This window comes from Sinocyclocheilus anshuiensis, unplaced genomic scaffold (assembly GCF_001515605.1).
Source record: "Sinocyclocheilus anshuiensis isolate Anshui unplaced genomic scaffold, SAMN03320099.WGS_v1.1 scaffold904, whole genome shotgun sequence".
NCBI lineage: Eukaryota > Metazoa > Chordata > Actinopteri > Cypriniformes > Cyprinidae > Sinocyclocheilus > Sinocyclocheilus anshuiensis.
In genome coordinates, this window is record NW_015552589.1 from 166,801 (window position 1) to 187,493 (window position 20,693).

The following is a 20,693-nucleotide window of genomic DNA, read 5'->3' on the forward strand; positions in this document are numbered from 1 at the left end:
GGAAAGAAGTGAAAAGAAGGTGCTTTTCTGGTTAATGCTTGCAGGCTTTCCACTAATTATTTAATAAACTGTAATTTAAATACCCGCTGCAGAAAGAAGTGCCCTTGACTACTAGCGTGCACGCCAAACCTTTGTCGATACTTACATACGTTCCAAAAGAGAGAAAAAAAAACAAAAAAAAAAACATTTTGGATGTGGCAACATTAACACTAGGCCTAATTTAGATTTAGAAGGCATTTGGTTTAGCAATGATTTATATTCTTTGATGATTTTGAGAGTTTTGATTAATGCCGTTATGCAATGCTGAGGTAACATTTATTTTTCTATACTAATGAGGCCAGCGAGTTGTCTTTCTTTGTGATATTTCGAGCATCATAGGACTAGCGTCTGCCGAATGAGAGTCATTTTCAAAGATCTAATAGTTGTTTTTGGAAATTCGAGAGCAGGCGAAATGAGAAAGATTGACGTGAATGATGTCTCGTGTTCAACGAACAAAATTAGATTCTTTGGAAAGTACACTTTCAGCATCTTTAATGTCAGAGCTCTTTGTGAAATGTCCAAAAGATGGTGACATTAATAGCTCACAGCAATGATGTCATAATTCTGTCATACTCTGTGAAATATGATGCATTTAAGTGCAGAATGGCAAAGCAAGGCGTGAAATCAGAAATGGGTTTCTGATTATTGAGGAATAAAAATCAAGCTATGTAGCAATCTTGCAGTTTCTTCAACTCCATTCGGTGTCATCCTGTAACCTCATTCAAATCATGTGCTGTAAATAAAATCCTTATTGCAAAGGTCTGTCTCATTTGTTAACGGCTATAGAGATTTATAAAAGACCAGTAAATTGTATAGATATATTAAGATACTCTCACTATTTCACTGAATCACTGCACTATTTTACACAATGATTAAAAAAAAAAAAAACATCATTCCACATCTGACTAATCTAAGAAAATATGTGCCATAAAAGCTTTTTTAATTCAAATGTATCACTGTTTATTGAATTGTTATTAATTCCTGGAAGATATGATCAAGATTGAATGCTTTTAGATATATAAATCTCCTTCCCATTATTCAAAACATTTCACAAAACCATCAGTAACATTTCAAAACTTCGTTATGAATCAAACATTTTCTGTTGATATCTCATCACACCAAGAAGGAAAGAGATGAATGAATAAATAAATTAATAAATATGACAAAAACAAACAAACATGGAAGCCAATAAAGTTATTGCTCACAGACTGAACAGATATAAAAATCACATTAAATTAACTGTAACATTTAAAAGACGACAGCAGATCACATGAACCATAGATTGTTCATAAACAGCAGAGTCCTCGGTTTAAAGACATGAGAGACACCTGAGAGAGTTTTCAGAAAAAAAAGATGGATAGATGATGGCAGGACATGAAGAATTTCATTAAGAAAGGACAGTGTGCACATCCTGAATTTTAAATTGCTTAAAAATGTATAACTGGAAAAGATCACAAAAAAAAATATGTTCCAGGTGAAAAGAAAGTTCAGATTCTGAAAAGGTCCACAATGGGCCACCTGCTGGCCACTACTTGCTGTACCACCTGCTGGCCACGATGCAGTGTAAATATTCTTTGCTGGAAATCGATTTTTGACATTTTATAACATAAAAGGGTCCACGCCCTTTAATAAAGTGTTCATATGAAATGATTTAGGTGCATGAAGACAAGTGCTTTTTTGAGGTCTGAAATAATGTCTGCCGCATGTAAACCTGGTTCAACATTATCAGCAGCATTTATGTTGCTAATGATAGTGTTCATGTTTTGGTGCTCTAATAAAATCATTTTTTATATAATCAGTTAATGTTTGAAGATTCCCCATCCATTTTTTTTTAAATCCCACTGAAAAGAAGTGCAGCCACAGGGTCAGTGTTACATTACACTACTGAACGTCAAGGGAACACACTGAAAAATATATTTGAAGTGTTATTGGGGAGAAGAAAAAAAAATCGAGCACCTATTTGACCATAATCTCAATAATAAGTCTCATGATACATGATACATATTTCTACTGGGGCAGCTTATATTTATTTACAGAGTTTTTTTTAGAAGAAAATGAAAAAAGGAGGAAGAGGAAGAGGAAGAGGAAGAGCAAGTGGTAGTGGAAGAGAATAAATGTATTTACAGAAATTTTTAGTGGAAAGAGAAATAAACAGGTGAAGTCTAAGTAGAAAAAAGAGGAAGAAAAAAATCAAGAGGAAAAAGAAGAAAGAGGACAAGAAAATTTACAGAAAATTCTAGAGGAAGAAGAAGAGCAGAAATAAGAAGAGAACTCTTTCTCTTCTTACTTTTCTTCTTTAAAAAATTCTGTAAATTTTCTTTTTTTCTTAAGTAGAAGAAAGAAGAAGAGGAAAAAAAGGAAAAGAAAATTATTTACAGAAATGTAAAAAGAGGGAGGGGGAGGAAGAGAATAAGGAAGAGAATAGAGGAAAAGGAAGCAGAAGAGAGAGGAGGAGAACAAATGTGACTCAGGAAAAGAACAGACATTTTTAAACCTTTGAAATGAGCACATGAATAAAAAAAAAAAACGAAATTTTTATATAAAAATAAATGTGAAAAAAGTACATTGATCACACCTCAAAAAGAAAAACTAACTTTACTTGTTCTAAAGGGGCTCCTCGTCCTCATTTTCTTCACCTTCCTTGTTCTCCGGGACGGGCTGTAGGGTGGAGAGAGGGATGGGGGGTGGAGGAGAAGAGGGCGGCAGGTTTGCGCTGCTATCGGGACTTCCTTTCTCACTGTCACTGCTTCCTGTCCCGCTACTGCTTCCTGTTGTCGAGCTACTGTTGTTCCCTACAATCACTTCCCGCTTCACGCCCTCAATCCACACTTTCATGTCCTCCTTTTCTTCCTTCACTGGGGCCGCTGGGCTGGGGGAATGAGCATGAGGGACCACGGGTACAGACAGAGGCGAGGAGGGAGCTGTGGTGGAGCCGGGCGAGGATGGAGGGGAGGAGGCCGGAGGTGGCTTCGAAGCTTTACGAATTGTGTCACGGAAACTGGCCAAAGGGGGGCGCAAGCGCACGCCACTGCGCGTGGAGCCCTCAATGGCTTTTTGGAGCTGATGCAGAAGAAGAAAGAAGGGTTAAACAATCTAAAAAAGGAGAATTTACTAGCAGCAACAATGCATGGATGGATGGAGATGGGCTACCTCTTTCAGTGCCACGACTCCCACTAGTTTTCCAGTATTGGTTACATAGGCATGACTGAGGCCCAGTAGAGAGAACAGGGTATGAGTCTGGGGGAAAAAAAAGGTGTTTTTTTACAGACCTTCAAAAAAATCATCAAGATATTCTAAATTATTTTAAATAACTATGCTTAAACAAAAAAGATTTGTTCATTTACACCAGTGTTTTCCAAACTGAAGTTTGTGAGTAAATGAAAAGCTAATAATTAATACATGTAACATTAAAATAAATAAATAACTGTACTATAAAAAAACTAATCAAAATAAAACACTTACTAAAAATTTTTATTTTATATAATATTTAGTTTACCTGTTTGCCATGTGACTATTAACAGACATCAGTGAACTGTGAACATGCGAAAGTGTTGTTGAATTATTGAAATATTAACTTAAAGCTGCAGTCCGTAAGTTTTGCCTCTTTGTCGCCATCTCTAAAAGGCTATAAACGATCGGCCACCTGCAGGATCCTCATATGCTACTTATAGCCTACTAGCGGGGACAACTTCTTTATGTTTATAGACGTGACGTAATGACGCAGTGCCATGCTCGAATTTCCCGCGAAAACCTACCCGTACCACTCAAATTAGAAAACATTATTATAATGTATAATAAGCTAACCGTTGTGAATCGGGCTAAAGTAAGGCGATAGTTTTGAACACTGGCTGGTTATGTACTTGCTCAAATATTGATTTTGGATCATTTTTAACCAAAAAAAGTTACGGACTTCAGCTTTAAAATCGCAATATTTTAGGTTAACCTGGTTTGGCTGACAAAAAGTTTATGAATTACTGATTTACACTAATAAATAGGAACGCATCATTAAAATTTTGACTGATACAATTAGCCGATAATGATTTAAAAATATGATTTAATTAATAATGATTAATTATATGAAGGAAATTTAATGTTAATTGAATATATTATATATTAAAATCTACACTATTTTGTTAAATTAAAATGCTAAAACTGAAATTAGGTTTAAATCTACAAGTGAATTTAGGCATCACAACATAATGTACAGTATAAAAATGTATATTCTTTTTGAGATTTGCTAGATTACATTGTTAAATGTCAACTAATCCAATATTAGCTGATACTGATAAATAAAATAAAAAATCTAATATGGTATAGATATATCATGCATTCATCACTATTGCCTTCTCTAGAGCTGATTATAGGTGAATTGAACGTGTCTCATAATTGACACTTAAACTGAACTGAATCAACACTGAACTGACTTGAGCTGAATAATGACACTATTGTCTTCTGTAGTACTGCTTTACAGATGAAATTGACTATTTCAAAATTGATGCACTTTGCAACATTAATACTGTTATTTTCCAGTTTTTTTACTGTGAAGCTGTACAGTCTTTATTGTATAAAGCACTACATAAATAAATTTGACTTGACATGGCATGGCATGTCTCTCACCTTATGTAGTGACGTTCTCTCCACCAGCTGGAAGGGGGAGGGGTCTATTCTGATCTGATCGATTTCCAGAGGTTTGTCCATCTCTGTCTCCTCCCAGGCTTTGATCTATGTGACCCAATCAAAACCAGGTAAGGCTTTGACTCTAATATTCCTTATTTTATTTGAGCAACTCTTCTGCATTTATAAACTACACAGGAATTAAAACAAATAACAATATCCAGAATCTACATTAATACAATTTCCATGCTTTAAAGGGTTAGTTCACCCAAAAATGAAAATTAGCCCATAAATTACTCACCCTCAAGTCATCCTAGGTGTATATGACTTTCTTCTTTCAGACAAATCCAGTCGGAGTTATATTAAAAAGCGTCTTTGAGCTTTCAAGCTGTTTCATGGCACTCAGCGGGTGTTGCATGCTTCAGTCCAAAAGCAGTTAAATAAAATGCGCCCATCCATAAAAAAAGTGTCTCGCATGGCTCCGGGGGGTGAACAATGGCCTTCTGTAGCAAATCGATGCGTTTTGTAAGAAAAATATCCATATTCAAAACGTAATAATCACTTTAATCTAGCTTGCGCTCACTGTTGTACACTGGAAGCAGTTCCGGCCGGATGCGCAAAGCCGACCTCCATACGTCATCCACCCGGAACTGCTCCCAGTGTTCAACAGTGAGAGCAAACTAGATTTATAGATTTATTTATTCTAGCTACTTTTTTTTTATGGATGGTGCATTTTAATTAAGTGCTTTTGGACTGATGCATGCAGCACCCGCTGAGTGCCATTAAACAGCTTGAAAGATCAAAGACAATTTTTTATATAACTCCGACTGGATTCGTCTGAAAGAAGAAAGTCATATACACCTAGGATGACTTGAGGGTGAGTAATTTATGGGCTAATTTTCATTTTTGGGTGAACTAACCCTTTAAAGCATGGAAATTGTATTAATGTAGATTCTGGATATTTTTGTGGGCTAATTTAAATTTTTTGCTGAACTAACTCTTTAATGTCTAATTGGAATCTTATTTTTTATAGTATTGGTAATACCTGTTCTGGTGTCATTGTGTCAGTTAAAGGTGGAGGATAAGGCTCCTAGGGTGAAAAATGGCAAGGAAATTCAATTATACATGACATGGTGCATTTGTACCAAGCATTCAAACTCATTAACATTTTAGAGTATTTTCATATTGACACATTCTATGGAAGACCATTCACTTTCCTTTAACCGCACGTTCTTGAAAAACACTGATGAATATTAATGTAGACCATTAGCAATATATTCGCTCTTCTCATTTTATCGACCTTACATTAAAATTTCATACATGCTGAGAGTAATTCATTTAGTGCACTCAAATTCACTTGATGGAACAGACACACACAGGTTTTCACAAGGGACTTATAGACACAAACAATGTACCTGTAGCTGACCTTCTGTGTGTCGTTCTGAAGAGGATGAAAAGTAGTTACGTAAAATTCTCCCGAAAGACTGGGAAGGACCCTTATCTAGGCAAGAAGAGAAGGATAGAGAGAAGGAGAAAAACGAAAAAGTCGGAAGGCGGATTAGAGGATGAGTATCACTTATGACGCCTCAAGATGCTTGTTCAAAAGAAGTGCTTGCCCGAGGTTTATTAAGGTTTTTAAAAAGGATGGCTTGGTTATGTTTGCTGGAGATTTTCTCACCGGGAGACGTGTGATTGGTGGATGGTTCTGAAGGTTTGGATGGAGGCACAGGACCGTTTCTTTCCTCTTTATCTGGTATCGTCTAAACATTCACAGAGAACAAATACAAATAGTAATTTTGAATCTTCATGAAAAATTAAGTCTCGATATATAAACTCGATATTATGTTTTCATTATTATTTATTACATTTTATATTTTATGAGCACAGCAGCTTCAGAAAAGGCATTCAAGATAGATAGATAGATAGATAGATAGATACCTTATCATCTTCATTCTCCTCTTCCTCCTCATCAACAAAGGCAAAGGATTCCCAGCTGATTTTGGCACAAGGCACTTGACCTTGTGAGCTCTGTCCTTGTGTTAGGATCCGCCTCTCTGCTGACAGCCACCAATCACAGAGGGCGAGAAGCTCAGACCTCTCAATGCTGCCCAATAGAATCATAGATTCTGTTGAAGGTGAAGTGAGTTCAGAAGCCAGTTACATATGAGAATTAAAATGTTTTCTGACACTAAGGCTCTGTTCCAAAATCTATACTGTCGAGATAGGCCTTATGTGACTGATTTGAAATTCTACAAAGAAGCAACTTTATGTTGCTAAGCTATCAATATGAGGTTGATAGCTTGCTAGGTTTTTAAACAGTGCTTTAGATTGTTTGAGTGAAACAATATAAAAGTACATACAGTAGCTCACCTTGGTAGACTGCATGCAGCTAGAAAAATGTCATAATGAGAAGTTCAATTAGATACAGGGAATTGTCTAGACAGCCTGTGTGACATTACCTTTTGAGTCGACCAGCGGGAAGGTTTTTAAAGAGGTCGAGTCCAGCAAATGCAGTCCTTCTCTGTATGTAGAGTGGGAAGATAAAAACTTGACTTTCCTCACCATGATGTCCTCCACGAAGATGTTATACTGGCTGCAAGAAAACAGAGAATCTGAAGTAAGGCCACAAGCTTAAGGCTGGTTGAAACAGTTTAAAAGCTTAATAACTCTAGACTGGTGGTCTCAGGTCTGTTCTGACAAGGAAAATTCAATTCTTAATCCAAAAAATAAAATGCACGGACCATATAAAAGTGCATAGTTAGAACAGCAAAATATATAGGCTTTAAAAGGAAGCAGAAAATGGTTCCTATTTCTTTTGGCACATTTGATCAAACTTATTGGCTGCTTTAATAATATGTCATAACATAATGACACATACCATATTAGGCCCAGTAATAATCATTAGCAAACCTAAAATAAGTGAACATATATTTTTCATATTTTACAAGTGTTATTTTAGTATCACTGAGATACTATTATAGTTTTTGTTAATAGTTTGAATTAGATTTTATTTTTATATTTCCTGCGTGCATGCTAATTTTAGTTTTGTTGTATGTTTTTGTCATTTTTTTAAATTATTTTTTTGTTGTTTTTAAATATGTCTATATAGTTTTTTATACATTTTTTATTTCAGTTTTAGTTTTTTAGTACATCAAGATAAATTAAAAGACCTTGGAAATTAGCTGAAATTAAATAAGTTGAAGTTTTTTATATTGTATTTATTTATTTTAAAATTTAAATAATACCATTTTTATGTTTTAAGTTTTAATTAACTATAATAACCCTGTAACTGTATATTACAAAGTTATATTGATGTCTAAATTCACTTTTGGCATTTAAAGTGATATTTTTCTTTTAATTTATTTATACAAATAGTAAATCATTTAAATATCAGCCCTTTAAATATCAGCTTATTGGTATTGGACAAAATTGTTATATTGATTCCCAGTTACATATTCCTATTCAATCTGAATTTCATGCCTTTCATGTCATATTATTAATTTAACATGTTGCTTACATAGTTCATTGCTAATATTCATTACACAGTTCATTGCAATATTAGAGTTTCAGTGTTTGATTTTTAAGTCCCTAATTTTATCCCTTAAAACTCAACTTTGATGACGTTTAAATGTTTTTTCCCATGAACAAAATTTCTTCATGCCTTAAAATGGCTTATATATAACTCTACACCCTTACCTCATTTAGTATACACAGACCAATGAATATGCAAATCAGTCCACGCCTCCACTCAATTATACCTGCTCCACTTTCACTCGGTTCACTGAAGTAGCAGTAACGCTAGTAGTAACGTTACACAATGACAAGTGGCAATATTAGATTAATGTTTGAACCAGAAACTGATTCAGATGAAGAAGAGGAAGAGTGAATTATTCAGGATTGTCTACAAGTCCATGTATCAGAATGGTAATGCATTTTATGTATTGCCCTCTATAATGTCAGACACATATATAATATAATAATAATTGATATCATTAGCTTTTGGCTTCACTACGTTATCAAACAGCTAATTTTGCTAATGTTACACAAACCATGGTTCTGTTCGCCATCTCAGACAGTTAATAATATGAAAAGCTCCACCCCGCAAGTTGATGGGATTGGTTACATGTTTTGTGACCATAGGAAACGGGCTGTTTCAAACCACATTTTGGTCTTTGGTACATTGCAGTTTACAGGAGAAAATGCTCAGCAATGATGTTGACTGAAGAATTTCCACATGGATTGTCTTTAAGCAGATTGAAAAACCCCTGGAAGACATGTAAAGAATGTTAAAAACTTGGCACGGGGTCTTTAAGGACATTTTCGATTGCTTCTGTACAATTTTGGTAATGTGTTTGGTCACCACTTGATGTCCAATGTCAACTCTTGAACCACTACTTCACACCACAAAAGGGTAGATTAAGACGCAGAGTGCATCCTTGATAAAGAGGTAATGAATAGCCCAAATCTAATGTGTGTGGAGAGGCTCAGTGTTAGCTGGAAGGGTGCCAAAGCTTCATGTTGCCACCGCTCGTTGACAAGTGTATTTACTAATAGCTCCCGCTGCTAATGAATCACAAGGACTTTGAGGTGCTGTCAGCATGCAAGGGTGCGGGAATCTGGCTGCGCTGTGAGCCAAGCTGTTTTGTCACATACGTGGAGCCACGGCGATGGCGTTTGCAATGTCTGCACACCTTATGTGGCCGAAGCCCAGCTCGGGGAGATAGGGCAGCTTCTTGACCTGGATGATGGAGTCGTACAGCGATGGCTGCAGACCCTGCGCTACCATGTTGGCCAAGATGACAGCGACCATCATGGGAAGGATGTGAGAGATCTGACCTGTCAGCTCGAAGCAGATCACCGCCGTGGAAACAGTATGAGTGACGGCCCCTGTCAGCGCCGCCGCACCTTAAGAGAAAGGGATAGACCAATAGAGTAACAGGACAGAAGGATGGAGTGCTATAAGAAAGAGTCATGACAGGAGTGACATAATGAACGGAAAGAGTATGGACACATGCAGCGGAAGATTAAGAGAAGAAGGGACAGGAACAGGAAGTGACATCATCAGCACAGTATGAGCAAACATTAGGTAATAGTGGTGGGCGAACGCCGGGAGCTCCTGCAGGTCGAAAGGAAAATCCATGCGGAAGTTGGTTCGGAAGAGAGCAGTGATGGTGACTGAAACAACAGATATGGAAGAGAAAAGTCATCTGACATCTCAAGGCTTCCAAGACCTTCACTCAGGAATATGATTTAGTATCTCACCTGCATCCTTATTAAACACAGACAGCACTCTGAAAATAAAAGCACTGAATGTGGCAGCAAAGTAACCCCTCCAGTAGTTTCTCACAGCAAAATAGGTTGATGTAACTTCAATGCTGAACAAAACACCTGGATAAACAAAAGAAACATTTAGAAGGGGGTTCTGTCATGTACAGCAGGGATTTTCATACTTTCTGAAGCCAAGGACTACAAATATGATGATAGAATATGAAGACTTGAAGTATACTTGTAAGCTGTGAAATATTTTAACAATTTAAATTAACTGTTTTATATTTTAATATACTTTGGAATGTGGAATAAAATTATTAATTTCTATCCAAAAAATAAAAAAATAAAAAATCTGACCCCAAAATTTGGAATTGTAGTGTATATATTATTATTATTATTATTTAGTTCTTTACTTTTTATACAATTGTTTATTCTTGTTTTAAGTATAAACCTGAATACATTTCGTCAGATTTATACCTAAAACAAAATTGACAATGACTTTACAGGCAAACAATCATAAATAATGATTAAGATTCAGAATAAAAAAATATTTGAAATAGAAATCTTTTTATAAAAATGTAAACTTTTATTTACTGGTAATTTGAATACAATTTTAATGCATTCTTCCAGGAACACCAATTGTTTAACCTTGCTACATTTTTGTCAGATTTATAACTAAAACAATGTTTGACAATGCCATTTATGCATTTTACTTATCAAGAATAATCTGAAAATGCCATTTTTGCACATGCACGTTACCTCCAAGAGGGGTTCCAAAACAGCATCCAACCCCCACAGCACAGCCCACTGTGAGGATGTCTGTATAACAATATGGGCTCTACTGACACAGAGACAAAAAGAGTGAAGCAGACACAGTTGAGGGTACAGGTGGGAAATAATTTTTGGTAATATAAATGCCCTGGATGATATATCAGTGTTGTCCTCAAAAATAATGTATAATAAAAAAAACCCTGTCCTGTCCCTGGATGATAAACGAGCATTCAGCATTTTATGAATGGAGATGCATTGCAGGATCTACATGCACTTCTGCTTACCTGATAGACTCCAGAGAAGAAAGACATAAACTTGCTGAGCACAGCTGCACAGATACTGGCTATGTGAACAAAGGGACCCTGATGCATAAAAATAGCACAGTTTAAAGGTAAGCATCAGATGGGGCTAAAGCCAGTTTAGGTGACTCTACTGGCACTCTTACCCGCCAAATCACAGTGCATTTTGTATAATATAAAATTATTGTTACATGGTACATGTTACATGCAAAATCAAATGTGTCTCACCTCCTTGCCAACCGGCATACCGCTGCCCAGACCAGCAGTGAGTCCCACCACCTTTGCAATAAATGCCTTGAGTGTCAAATACTCCTTCAGCACAACACCTCTGAGTATGGTTTTCAGCTCTGGAATACCAGAGCCTGAGGGAAAATAAGAGTCAGAAGAGGAAAGAAAAAAGACAAAACAATCACATGGCTTGGAAAAAAGAAGGAATGAATCATGAAAGATCAATGTGAAAAGTCTGTAGACATAGATAAATGTGATAATGGATAAGGATAGTTTACACTACACAGACAAGACAGCTGAAACCGGTTATACTGTAATCTGAGTCATTGCTTTTCATGTAGCCTATAATATACTGGGCTTTTCATGAAAGTTTGGTTTTGGCTTTTAAATTACATTTGTTGCGTTTAAGCCCTCAGTTTTGTTTTGACCCCCTTTTTCTTTATATAGTCAAATAGTAAGAATGTAGACTTTAATTTTGGAAAACTTTGTTATAAGTGGAGAAATGTACAAATAAAGTATAGAAAAAAAAGTAACTGAAGAAACTGATTAACTAACCCTAACCTTCTGACAACCCAAATATTTTTAAAGTTTCAGTTTTATAAAATGAAAGTAAACCTGCATAAGTACCACAGGTTGGGAATAAATGGTCTAAATTGTGTTGTTAAAATGACTGCAGTGTATTAACCAGCAGGTGGCATTGTTGAGTAGTAAACAGCGTGCAGAAATCACAGTAGTTGAAGAAAGCATTTATGTGGCTGGTATATTAACTGAAAGTGGCACTGAATACAGAATGTGTACTTTTAAGTGACAGACAGAGTATGTAGACATCAGATTAAAAAACTGAGGTTATATAGACAGGGAAGGTCCCAAAATTACACCAAGCACCTAGTATCAGTAAAGAACTGAGTATGACTTTCAAACACAGCCATTGTGAGTTGTGCCAAATAATATAAAGTATAGAAGTAAAAAAAATCTAAACAGTGAAGCTACACACCAATGGCCTGAGGAGCAACCAGGTGGCAGAACAGGGAGGCAAACAGGATGAGCACCATGGGATAGAAGACCCAGATCAGGTACTGCAGTGGGATATTTCCACTCAACTCTCCATAAAACCACTTATATGCTGAGAGACACGGAGAAGGACAGAAGTGATGGAGCACACGAGGTAGAGAAAGAGGAAGACAGCAAATAAGGCAAAAGTTTTAGAAATGAAAATTGGGAAAAACATGGAAAGGTGGTAAAAGAATATGAGAAATAACAGTTGCCAAAATAAAACAGGGGTTTTCAATCTCATTGTATGGAACATCTCATCATCTCAACAATCTCATCATAATATATATATATATTTTTTTTTTTTTACTTTTTTTAAAAATTCTCTCTCTCTCATGCAGATATGTTTCATGTTGTATAAATTCACAAAGCTAAAGTCAGACCATTCTGTTTTTGCTTTAAATTGTGAAATTATACAATCTAATTTAAATCAAAAACTGCTCATGCAACATCTTTGTTTGGATAGTGATTGAGTGGTTCTGCAACTGTTTCATGCATTCTGATTCATATAAAAGGCACAGTCAGGGAAACCGTGATAAACCGTGAATCTGCCACAATCCTAAAAAAGATCGTGATACAGATTTTTGGTCAAACCACCCAGCACTAATGTAAAAAATATTGTATTCAAATTTTTTTGCTAGGTAAATTAGAATATATTTTGCTAAATATATTCAAATAATTTTTGCAAGTGTTAGAACTACTCTTGTTTGAAAACCCCTGAAACTGTACTGCACATAAGGAATTCTGGGTAGGGTAGTACCTTGCAGACTCTTGGCACTAGCATAATCCATGGTCCAGCTAACTAATGCCATGGTAATACCCAACAACACCAGAAAGATCCAGTCTTCTCCCAATTTAGAGATGAGGAACTTCTGTACTCGAGCCACACAGTCTGGGAAAACATTGCAATCCCTATCAGATTTCAAACCTCACACATAGTTTGTATCGGCTTTTGCAAGGTTTATTATTACTGACCTCTGCACTTGGAGTAGGATCGGCGTTTCTTGAACGAGGATGTGTGGCCCTGCTCCTCCTCCTGTCTGTCATGAATGCTGCCTATGTCCAGCTCCAGATGGTGGCGACTTCGGCTGTGACTGCGCCCATGGTGACTGTGATGGTGGTGATGTCCATGTTTTTTCCTCTGTCTCTCCATCAGAAGGCGAGAGGCCTCTCTCCGCTGGGACCCACCAGGGTGCTCCCTGTACTCTCCATATAGCTGATCACAGAAGAAAATCACAGGTTTTGTTACCCAAGAGATCAGTAGATAAATAGCTGACACATTTGTCTGAAGCGACTTACAGGTACAACACGCCTGGATCAACCGAAAGTCCATTATAGTGGTATCTCATAAACTGCACCTTGCAAGGTTTGAGCCTACAAGCTTACAAGCTTCTTATTATTATACAATCTTTTTTAAGTCATTATATTTAAAATATATAATAAATATATATTAATATATATATGTGTGCATTTGATTTTATTATTCATTAACATTCAAGAAGTCTTTGTTTTCGTTTGTGAGTAGTTCTTCAGATGAATAATGTTAAAATACAAGGCATCTTAGTAAATTTGTTTGACCGAATATTCAAAAAAAGTGCTTTTGATATCACTTTTAATATTCTTCACTGGTGTGATCACATAATAAATTGTCATAGACAATTGACTTTTAAATGTAAAAAAAAAAAAGTAAAACATCACCCTCATTTTCAAAAACAACATGACGCACCCGAGAGGTGACAGAGGAGAGGGAGTCCAAAAATAGAGGAAAATCTTCTCGACATGCTTCGAGTAAGACCACAGGCGAAAGAGCAGTAGTCTACATTTAGATTTATAACTGTCCGGATAAGACCCAGACATCTGGAAAATACATTCCTAGTGTCTTCATTCCCACTACTTTCTCTAACACAAACACAAACACAAACACAAACACACACACACACACACACACACACACACACACACACACACACACACATAGTTTGACCTCAAACAAAAAGCTTTTCTTACTTAAATCTATTAAATGAGACTGATATATGACAATTTAAACCTGCAAATCTCATGAAATACTCTACAAACAATTTGTTACAATTCCTAATGACAGGGACAGTAAATAGGATCGGGGCATGATGTAGGCCAAGCCTATGTGTCTGCGAGCATAACCCTAGTGCCATGACTCTGACTAATTTATTTACAAGCATTTATCCTACGGTTAAGAGTATGAAACAAGAAATGTTGCGGCTGGTACACAGCCACAAATGTGATGTCTCGTACATAGTCATTTTAATGCAACAGAACAGTTTATTTGCTGACAGCAGCAAATCCACGTCTTTCCACATGCTAAATATTATACTGCTGATGAATGAATCTCATTTTAGAAATGTAATGAAGTAAACAATGAAAATGACGGTAGATGCAGGAGATGCAAAGTGCTCAAAACTTCAGTCATGTAACTTGAGACTAACATGATCAAATATGTTTTTTAAAAAATGAGATGAAGGAGATTTTCGTGCTTGATAAGCCTAAATAAACTGAAAATGGAAAGCTTTCTGGCCCAAATTTGAGCAGTTCTAATGAGCCACTATTATTGTGTTATTTTGTAAATGTTATGTGGGCAACACATAACACATAAAACATCAAATTAAATGTAAAAGAAAATTTAAAAAATAAATTAACCTCATCAATTTGTTTTGCATCAAACTGTCCAAAAAAAATCGATTTCAAATAAATGCTGGTCTTTTTTATTCGTCAAAGAATCCCCACATCGTTGTTTCCTCAAAAATATTAAGCAGCAGAGCTGTTTTCAACATTGACAATAAAACTATGAGAAATGTTTCTTGAATACAAAATATTGAGTACAGCATATTAAAACAGAGAAAATATAATAAAATAATATATAAAAAAAACCATGTTAAATTATAATAACATTTTACAATATTACTGTATATTTGATTAAATAAATGCAGTACTTACCACAAACTTTTGAATCGTAGTACAAATTATTATGGTATACACAGCTATACATTTATATTTTATCTTGCTTTAAAACCATTTTTCTGTGGTTTAGGCCTAATATTTTTCAGAGAACATTAAATGTGTGTCTATATGTATTACTATTTGCAGTTTTATTGAATTTCTCACTTTCACCTTTGGAATGGGCCCATGTAGATGATAGGTTTCTCATGTATCTCTCTTCCTCATAACACATCTCACTTTCATTCCATGTGTCTATCCAGTTACTTTCACCCGTTCCCACAGTACATGTAATCCCTCGCTTCCTCCATATTTCACCCCCTCCTCTCTTCTCATCTCATCCCAGTCTGCTTCTACACCTACGGTCTTCTACACCCCCCGCAGACCCCCTCCGTCAGCCATAGATTGGAACTACCCCCTTTCTACCCAGGGCCTGTAATACTAGCCGCTAGGCTAATAATAGCTTCGTGTGACCCAATGCTCACAGCCACACTTCCCCACACACCTCTGTGTGGATCTTTCTGTCTTCCAATTTGTTCATCCGTCTTTCAAGGACTCCAAAGGAAAGTTGGAAACCTATAATCAGGCTACACTGTCATGCTAACTAGACAGCTAACAACAAATGTGGCGCTGAGTCAATATGTGCAGTTTACACATGCAAGTACGTTGAGCACAACCAAGGTGTTGTCATTTTAATTAAAAAATACTAAGAAAACAACTATAAATAAGTCATTCCAATCAGAAAATGCTAATGTGCTCAAACTAAAGCGTGTTGGAAAGAGTTTTTGATGGTATGCTGCTGTGCTTTAGGTCATGCTGATGGCAGTATGGGAAGGCTATCGAGGCAATTGTCATGGTGTTGTCATGTGATGTTATGTAAAGTCATATGTAATTCTGTTGAAGGTCTTCTAAAATAGACGTTCTTCCCATACTGGGATGACCACACTTGTCAGCATATCCCAACATGCTTGGCCTTTCTGTCAAGGCGCTTTTGTTCGGTAACTTTGCTAAATGTACACTTCGTATAAAGTAGAAGTAAAGTAAAAAAAAGTATAATAAAATAAATAAATAAATAAAATGAATGACCTCATATGTGAATGGCACAGAGTTGTTAGTGTTAACTAAAACTACTAAAAATAATTTTTGGTAACTGAAATGAAGCTGAGATAAAATAAAATCTTAATAAATATTAGATGAAAAACTTAAAAATGAGAAATGCTGCAATGGAACTAACTGAAATAAAAAAGTTTAAGGTGAAGTACTAAAATTACTAAACTAAAACCGAACTAAATAGAATAAAAAACTATAAAGCGCATAATGAAATTACTAAAACTTAAACTAAAATTAAAATGAAAAACTGAAAATATAAAAATAAATGCTAATTCAAAATATTAATAAATACTTACTACTAAAAAAAACACTGTATATGAGACAAATCTGAGATTCAGGTTGACAACATAACAGTGAATTATCAAAAAATGCAACCCCTAATATCACAAAAACTCTAAAATAACTAAATCACTGGAAAGTAAAACAGCTAAAGCTAAAAGCCCTGTTTGCAATAAATATTGCTAATAAACATCTTGAGGTTGCCAATTTGTCATGTTGGTTGCTAGTAGCTACTTCTAGTATCCAACTATATGACTGATAAAACTCTACAATCCCATTTGTTATCGCTGCATGGAATATCTGCTCATTTGCATAAAGCTGAACTCCTAGAAATCAAGAGATCAAACAAAAATGAATGACTTTTAGTTGTTTTGTTGCTGTAAATCACTGTAAGAGTGATTTATTCTGTAGGTGATCCATAACCCAAAATACTGTATGCTTATTGATTGAACATTTACACAAGTTTTCTCTTGCTTATTCAATCAGTCTCACATGCTGTTCAATAAATCACAGTGGCATGTCTCACAATAGATGACATCAACTGATTGCATAAGAAAGCAATACTACATTTTTTTATATTACACTAACCAAGATGTATGACCACCATTTCAAATGCTCAAACGCTCTACTCCATTCATCTCCCCTTCAGTCAAACCAGCAATCACAGCAGACAATCAGTCACACCAGATGCTCTGGAGCTCAAGGGACCACACTGATGGTCTCCCATGACTGGCTGAGATTAAGGAAGACATTTATAATCTATGATTGAGTTTCCACTTACACTACCATTCAAAAGTTTGGGGTCAGCAAGTTTTTTTTAAAGAAATTAATAGCAAGGATACATTTAATTGATTAAAAGAGATAGTAAAGACATTCATAATGTAACAAAAGATTTCTATTTCAAATAAATCCTGAAAAATATTCAATAAATCCTGAAACAATCTATAGGGTTTCCACAAAAATATCAAGCAGCACAACTGTTTTCAACATTGATAATAATAAGAAATGTTTTTTCAACATCAAATCATTATATTTCAATGACTTTTGAAGGATCAATTGACACTGAAGACTGGAAGAATGAATGAAGAATGATGCTGAAAATTCAGCTTTGCATCACAGGAATAAATTACATTTTAAAATACATTAAACTAGAAAACAGTTATTTGAAACTGTAATAAAATTTCACAATATTACTGTTTTTACTGTATTTTTGATCAAATAAATGCAGACTTGGTGAGCATAAGACACTTCCGTCAAAAACCATTTAAAAAAATGTTGAAAAGTAGTGTATGGAATTTGGGTGACAATGTATATTTGGGTGATTCTTCATTTAGTCTTCTGATTTTAATTCTTAGAAAATTATACATCTTCTATGTGTACTATATGTTTAAAAAAATTTGCAAGTATCCTGAAAAACGGATAGGTTTTATCCACTTTTTTTTTTGTGTTAAAGTTGTTAGAAAAAGTGCAAAATACACTTTCTGTGATTTGCAGAACATTTAAAAGTCAAGCTCAAAGCAGAAATTAAGAAAAAGTGATTAAAAAGACTATATATATTTATTAAATTATTATAATCTATACTTTAAAACTAGAATGATTATGAAAGAACACATTTATTTTTTGCATAGTCATTCTAATAGAAGAATCACCCATTTTTAATTAACTTCCTTTTTAAAGTCATAGTACGGACTGGGCTTTTTGTTTTAAAAACTATTGCACTGCAAACTTATCCAAATAAACAAAACTAGTTGTACAGACCTCTTCAGGAGCCTGTACATAAAGGAGAGATGGAGTAAAAGGGAGAGAAAAAGACAGGAAGAAAATGACTAACTCCTGTTGAACTTTCCCGCGAGTTCTGCAGCTCAGCGCTCAACACAGTGACTCAGTCCGTACAGCTAGAAATATATACGTCATGCAAAGATTGTGCAACATCTTTGAGAGCATACGATTTCAAACAACAAAAGAACAGCAATTCACATTAGTCTAAAGAGTAACCAGAAAGAGCAGAAGAAAGGGCGAGGGAGATAGAGAGAGAGCAGGAGAGAGACAGTGACTGACCACGGTCTGCTGGTATCTCAGAGCCTTCCTTTGCGATGCATCTGCGGCCATTGAAACACTGTCACTGACCCAAAAATAAACCGCCGGTCTGTCTTAGCATTCCCACCCTGGGGTGGCACGGACTGAGGGAGAGAGGGCACATGCAACTTCTCTCTCTCGATCTCTCTTTCCTGGCTTTGCACACATCCATCTCTCTCTTTCTCACACTTTCTCATGTGGTGCAACACAGCAGTCCAGTTGCCTGACTAAGCCCCATGTGTGTCTGTTTATGTGGACGTGCCTGTGCTTGGGACACATACATGCGTTTATGCATGTGTGTGAGGTTGTGAGTTACAAAGAGAGTGTAGATGCCAAACTAAACCCATCTGGCCCTTAATTAGCGGGGCTGGTTTGTTTAATAGCAGCCAATCCTGTCGCCCCTGGCAACAAACTAAGACTCTGATCACCTGTTCATTTGGAAAGGGGCACAGTGAGGGTTTGAGCAGGCGAGGGAACTCCCCGTCCTCCATGAAACATGATGAGGGCAGCACAGGGAGGACCAAATCGGCCAGAGCCATCTCTGATTCAGCCTTTTCATCATTAATGATCTACAGAATGTTAAACAATACACTTAATGACACACGGAGACAGCTTTAGCGTTAAATAAGCACATTTTGGATAGTAGTGGAAAAAAATAGGACGAGAAGAATGTAATATTTATAGACTTCAAACTATGTCTTCAATTGTGTGTATTGTGTGATTAGTATGTAACATTTCCTGAAAGATTACAAATTCATATTGTGCACAATAGTTTTGAAGATATTTTTAAAATATGCTTACAGTATACAATATTCAGCTCTCAAGTATTTATGATATTTTCAAGCACATCCAAGATGTAGACGAGATTGTTTCTTCATCGGAACAAATTTAACATTACATGTCAAGTCAAGTCAAGTCACCTTTATTTATATAGCGCTTTTAACAATACAGATTGTGTCAAAGCAACTGAACAGCATTAATTAGGAAAATAGTGTGTCAATAATGCAAAATGACAATAGTAAACACTAATTTTTCAGTTAAAGACAGTTCATCATTGAATTCAGTGATGTCAACATCCAGCTCAGTTTAAATAGTATCTTTGCAATCAAGTCAACGGTATCGCTGGAAATGAAGTGTCCCCAACTAAGCAAGCCAGAGGCGACAGCGGCAAGGAACCAAAACTCCATCGGTGACAGAATGGAGAAAAAAATCACTTGTTCACATCACTTGTTCACCAAGGGGTCCTATGCAGTGAATGGGTGCAGTCAGAATGAGAGTCCAAACAGCTGATAAAAACACCACAGTAATCCACAAGTAATCCACACCACTCCAGTTTATCAATTACTGTCTTGTGAAGTGATAAGCTGTGTGTTTGTAAGAAACAAATCCAAGGCGCTTTAACTTTAAACCATAGCTTCTGTCCAAAATATCCATAACTCCTCCAGTGAAAAAGTCCATCCCCTGTTGTCCTCTCACATCAAAATCCACCAACATATTTGTTTAGAACTGTTTTTGCTTGTAAATGGTGCTTGATCTGTGCATATTTCTCTCCTGATTCAGACAAGATTACTTTTTCATTGGATAAAGCAATATTATGGATATAGGACTCGTAATTTAGTTAAATACTTCTTAATGATGGATTTGATTTCTACAAAAAAGGCAGCTTTTCACTTCACAATACATTATTTCATGGACTGGAGTCGTGTGGATTGTTGTGATGTTTTTATCAGCTGTCTGGACTCTTCATTCTGCATGACACCCATGCACTCCGCTTGCATTATTGACAAACTATTTTCCTGTTTGACACTGTAAAGCTGCTTTGACACAATCTGTATTGTATAAAGCACTATATAAATAAAGGTGACATTACTTGACTGCTGAGTGTCCATTGGTGAGCAAATAATGCAATGCAAAATTTCTCCAAATCTGTTCTGATGAAGAAACAAACTCATCTACATTTTGGATGGCCTGAAGGTGAGTAAATTTGAA

At 35.8% G+C, this 20,693-nt stretch overlaps 1 protein-coding gene across 1 annotated transcript; it reads right to left on the reverse strand.

Annotated features, from left to right (window-relative positions):
• Window positions 1-2,573: 2,573 nt before the first annotated feature.
• On the reverse strand, window positions 2,574-18,741 carry LOC107665482 (chloride channel protein 1-like). Its single transcript, XM_016456385.1, has 19 exons — window positions 18,687-18,741; window positions 13,245-13,485; window positions 13,030-13,161; window positions 12,214-12,342; window positions 11,220-11,353; window positions 10,977-11,054; window positions 10,681-10,759; window positions 9,916-10,041; window positions 9,722-9,828; window positions 9,591-9,609; window positions 9,345-9,558; window positions 7,113-7,246; window positions 6,592-6,779; window positions 6,332-6,413; window positions 6,069-6,154; window positions 5,699-5,743; window positions 4,657-4,761; window positions 3,190-3,276; window positions 2,574-3,099 (listed from the first exon to the last, which is right to left on the reverse strand). Exons 1-19 carry the CDS (start codon window positions 18,735-18,737, stop codon window positions 2,644-2,646), a joined length of 2,493 nt encoding a protein of 830 aa, XP_016311871.1. The 5' UTR covers window positions 18,738-18,741; the 3' UTR covers window positions 2,574-2,643.
• Window positions 18,742-20,693: the final 1,952 nt, after the last annotated feature.

Coding starts and splice junctions, on each gene's coding strand:
- LOC107665482 (XM_016456385.1), bottom strand. CDS start 18,737: ATGGCCGCAGATGCATCGCAAAGGAAGGCTCTGAGATACCAGCAGACC. Junction 11,055..11,219: donor GTATGCCGGTTGGCAAGGAG/GTGAGACACATT, acceptor TTTATGCATCAG/GGTCCCTTTGTTCACATAGC. Junction 9,829..9,915: donor TGTGTTTAATAAGGATGCAG/GTGAGATACTAA, acceptor CTGTTGTTTCAG/TCACCATCACTGCTCTCTTC.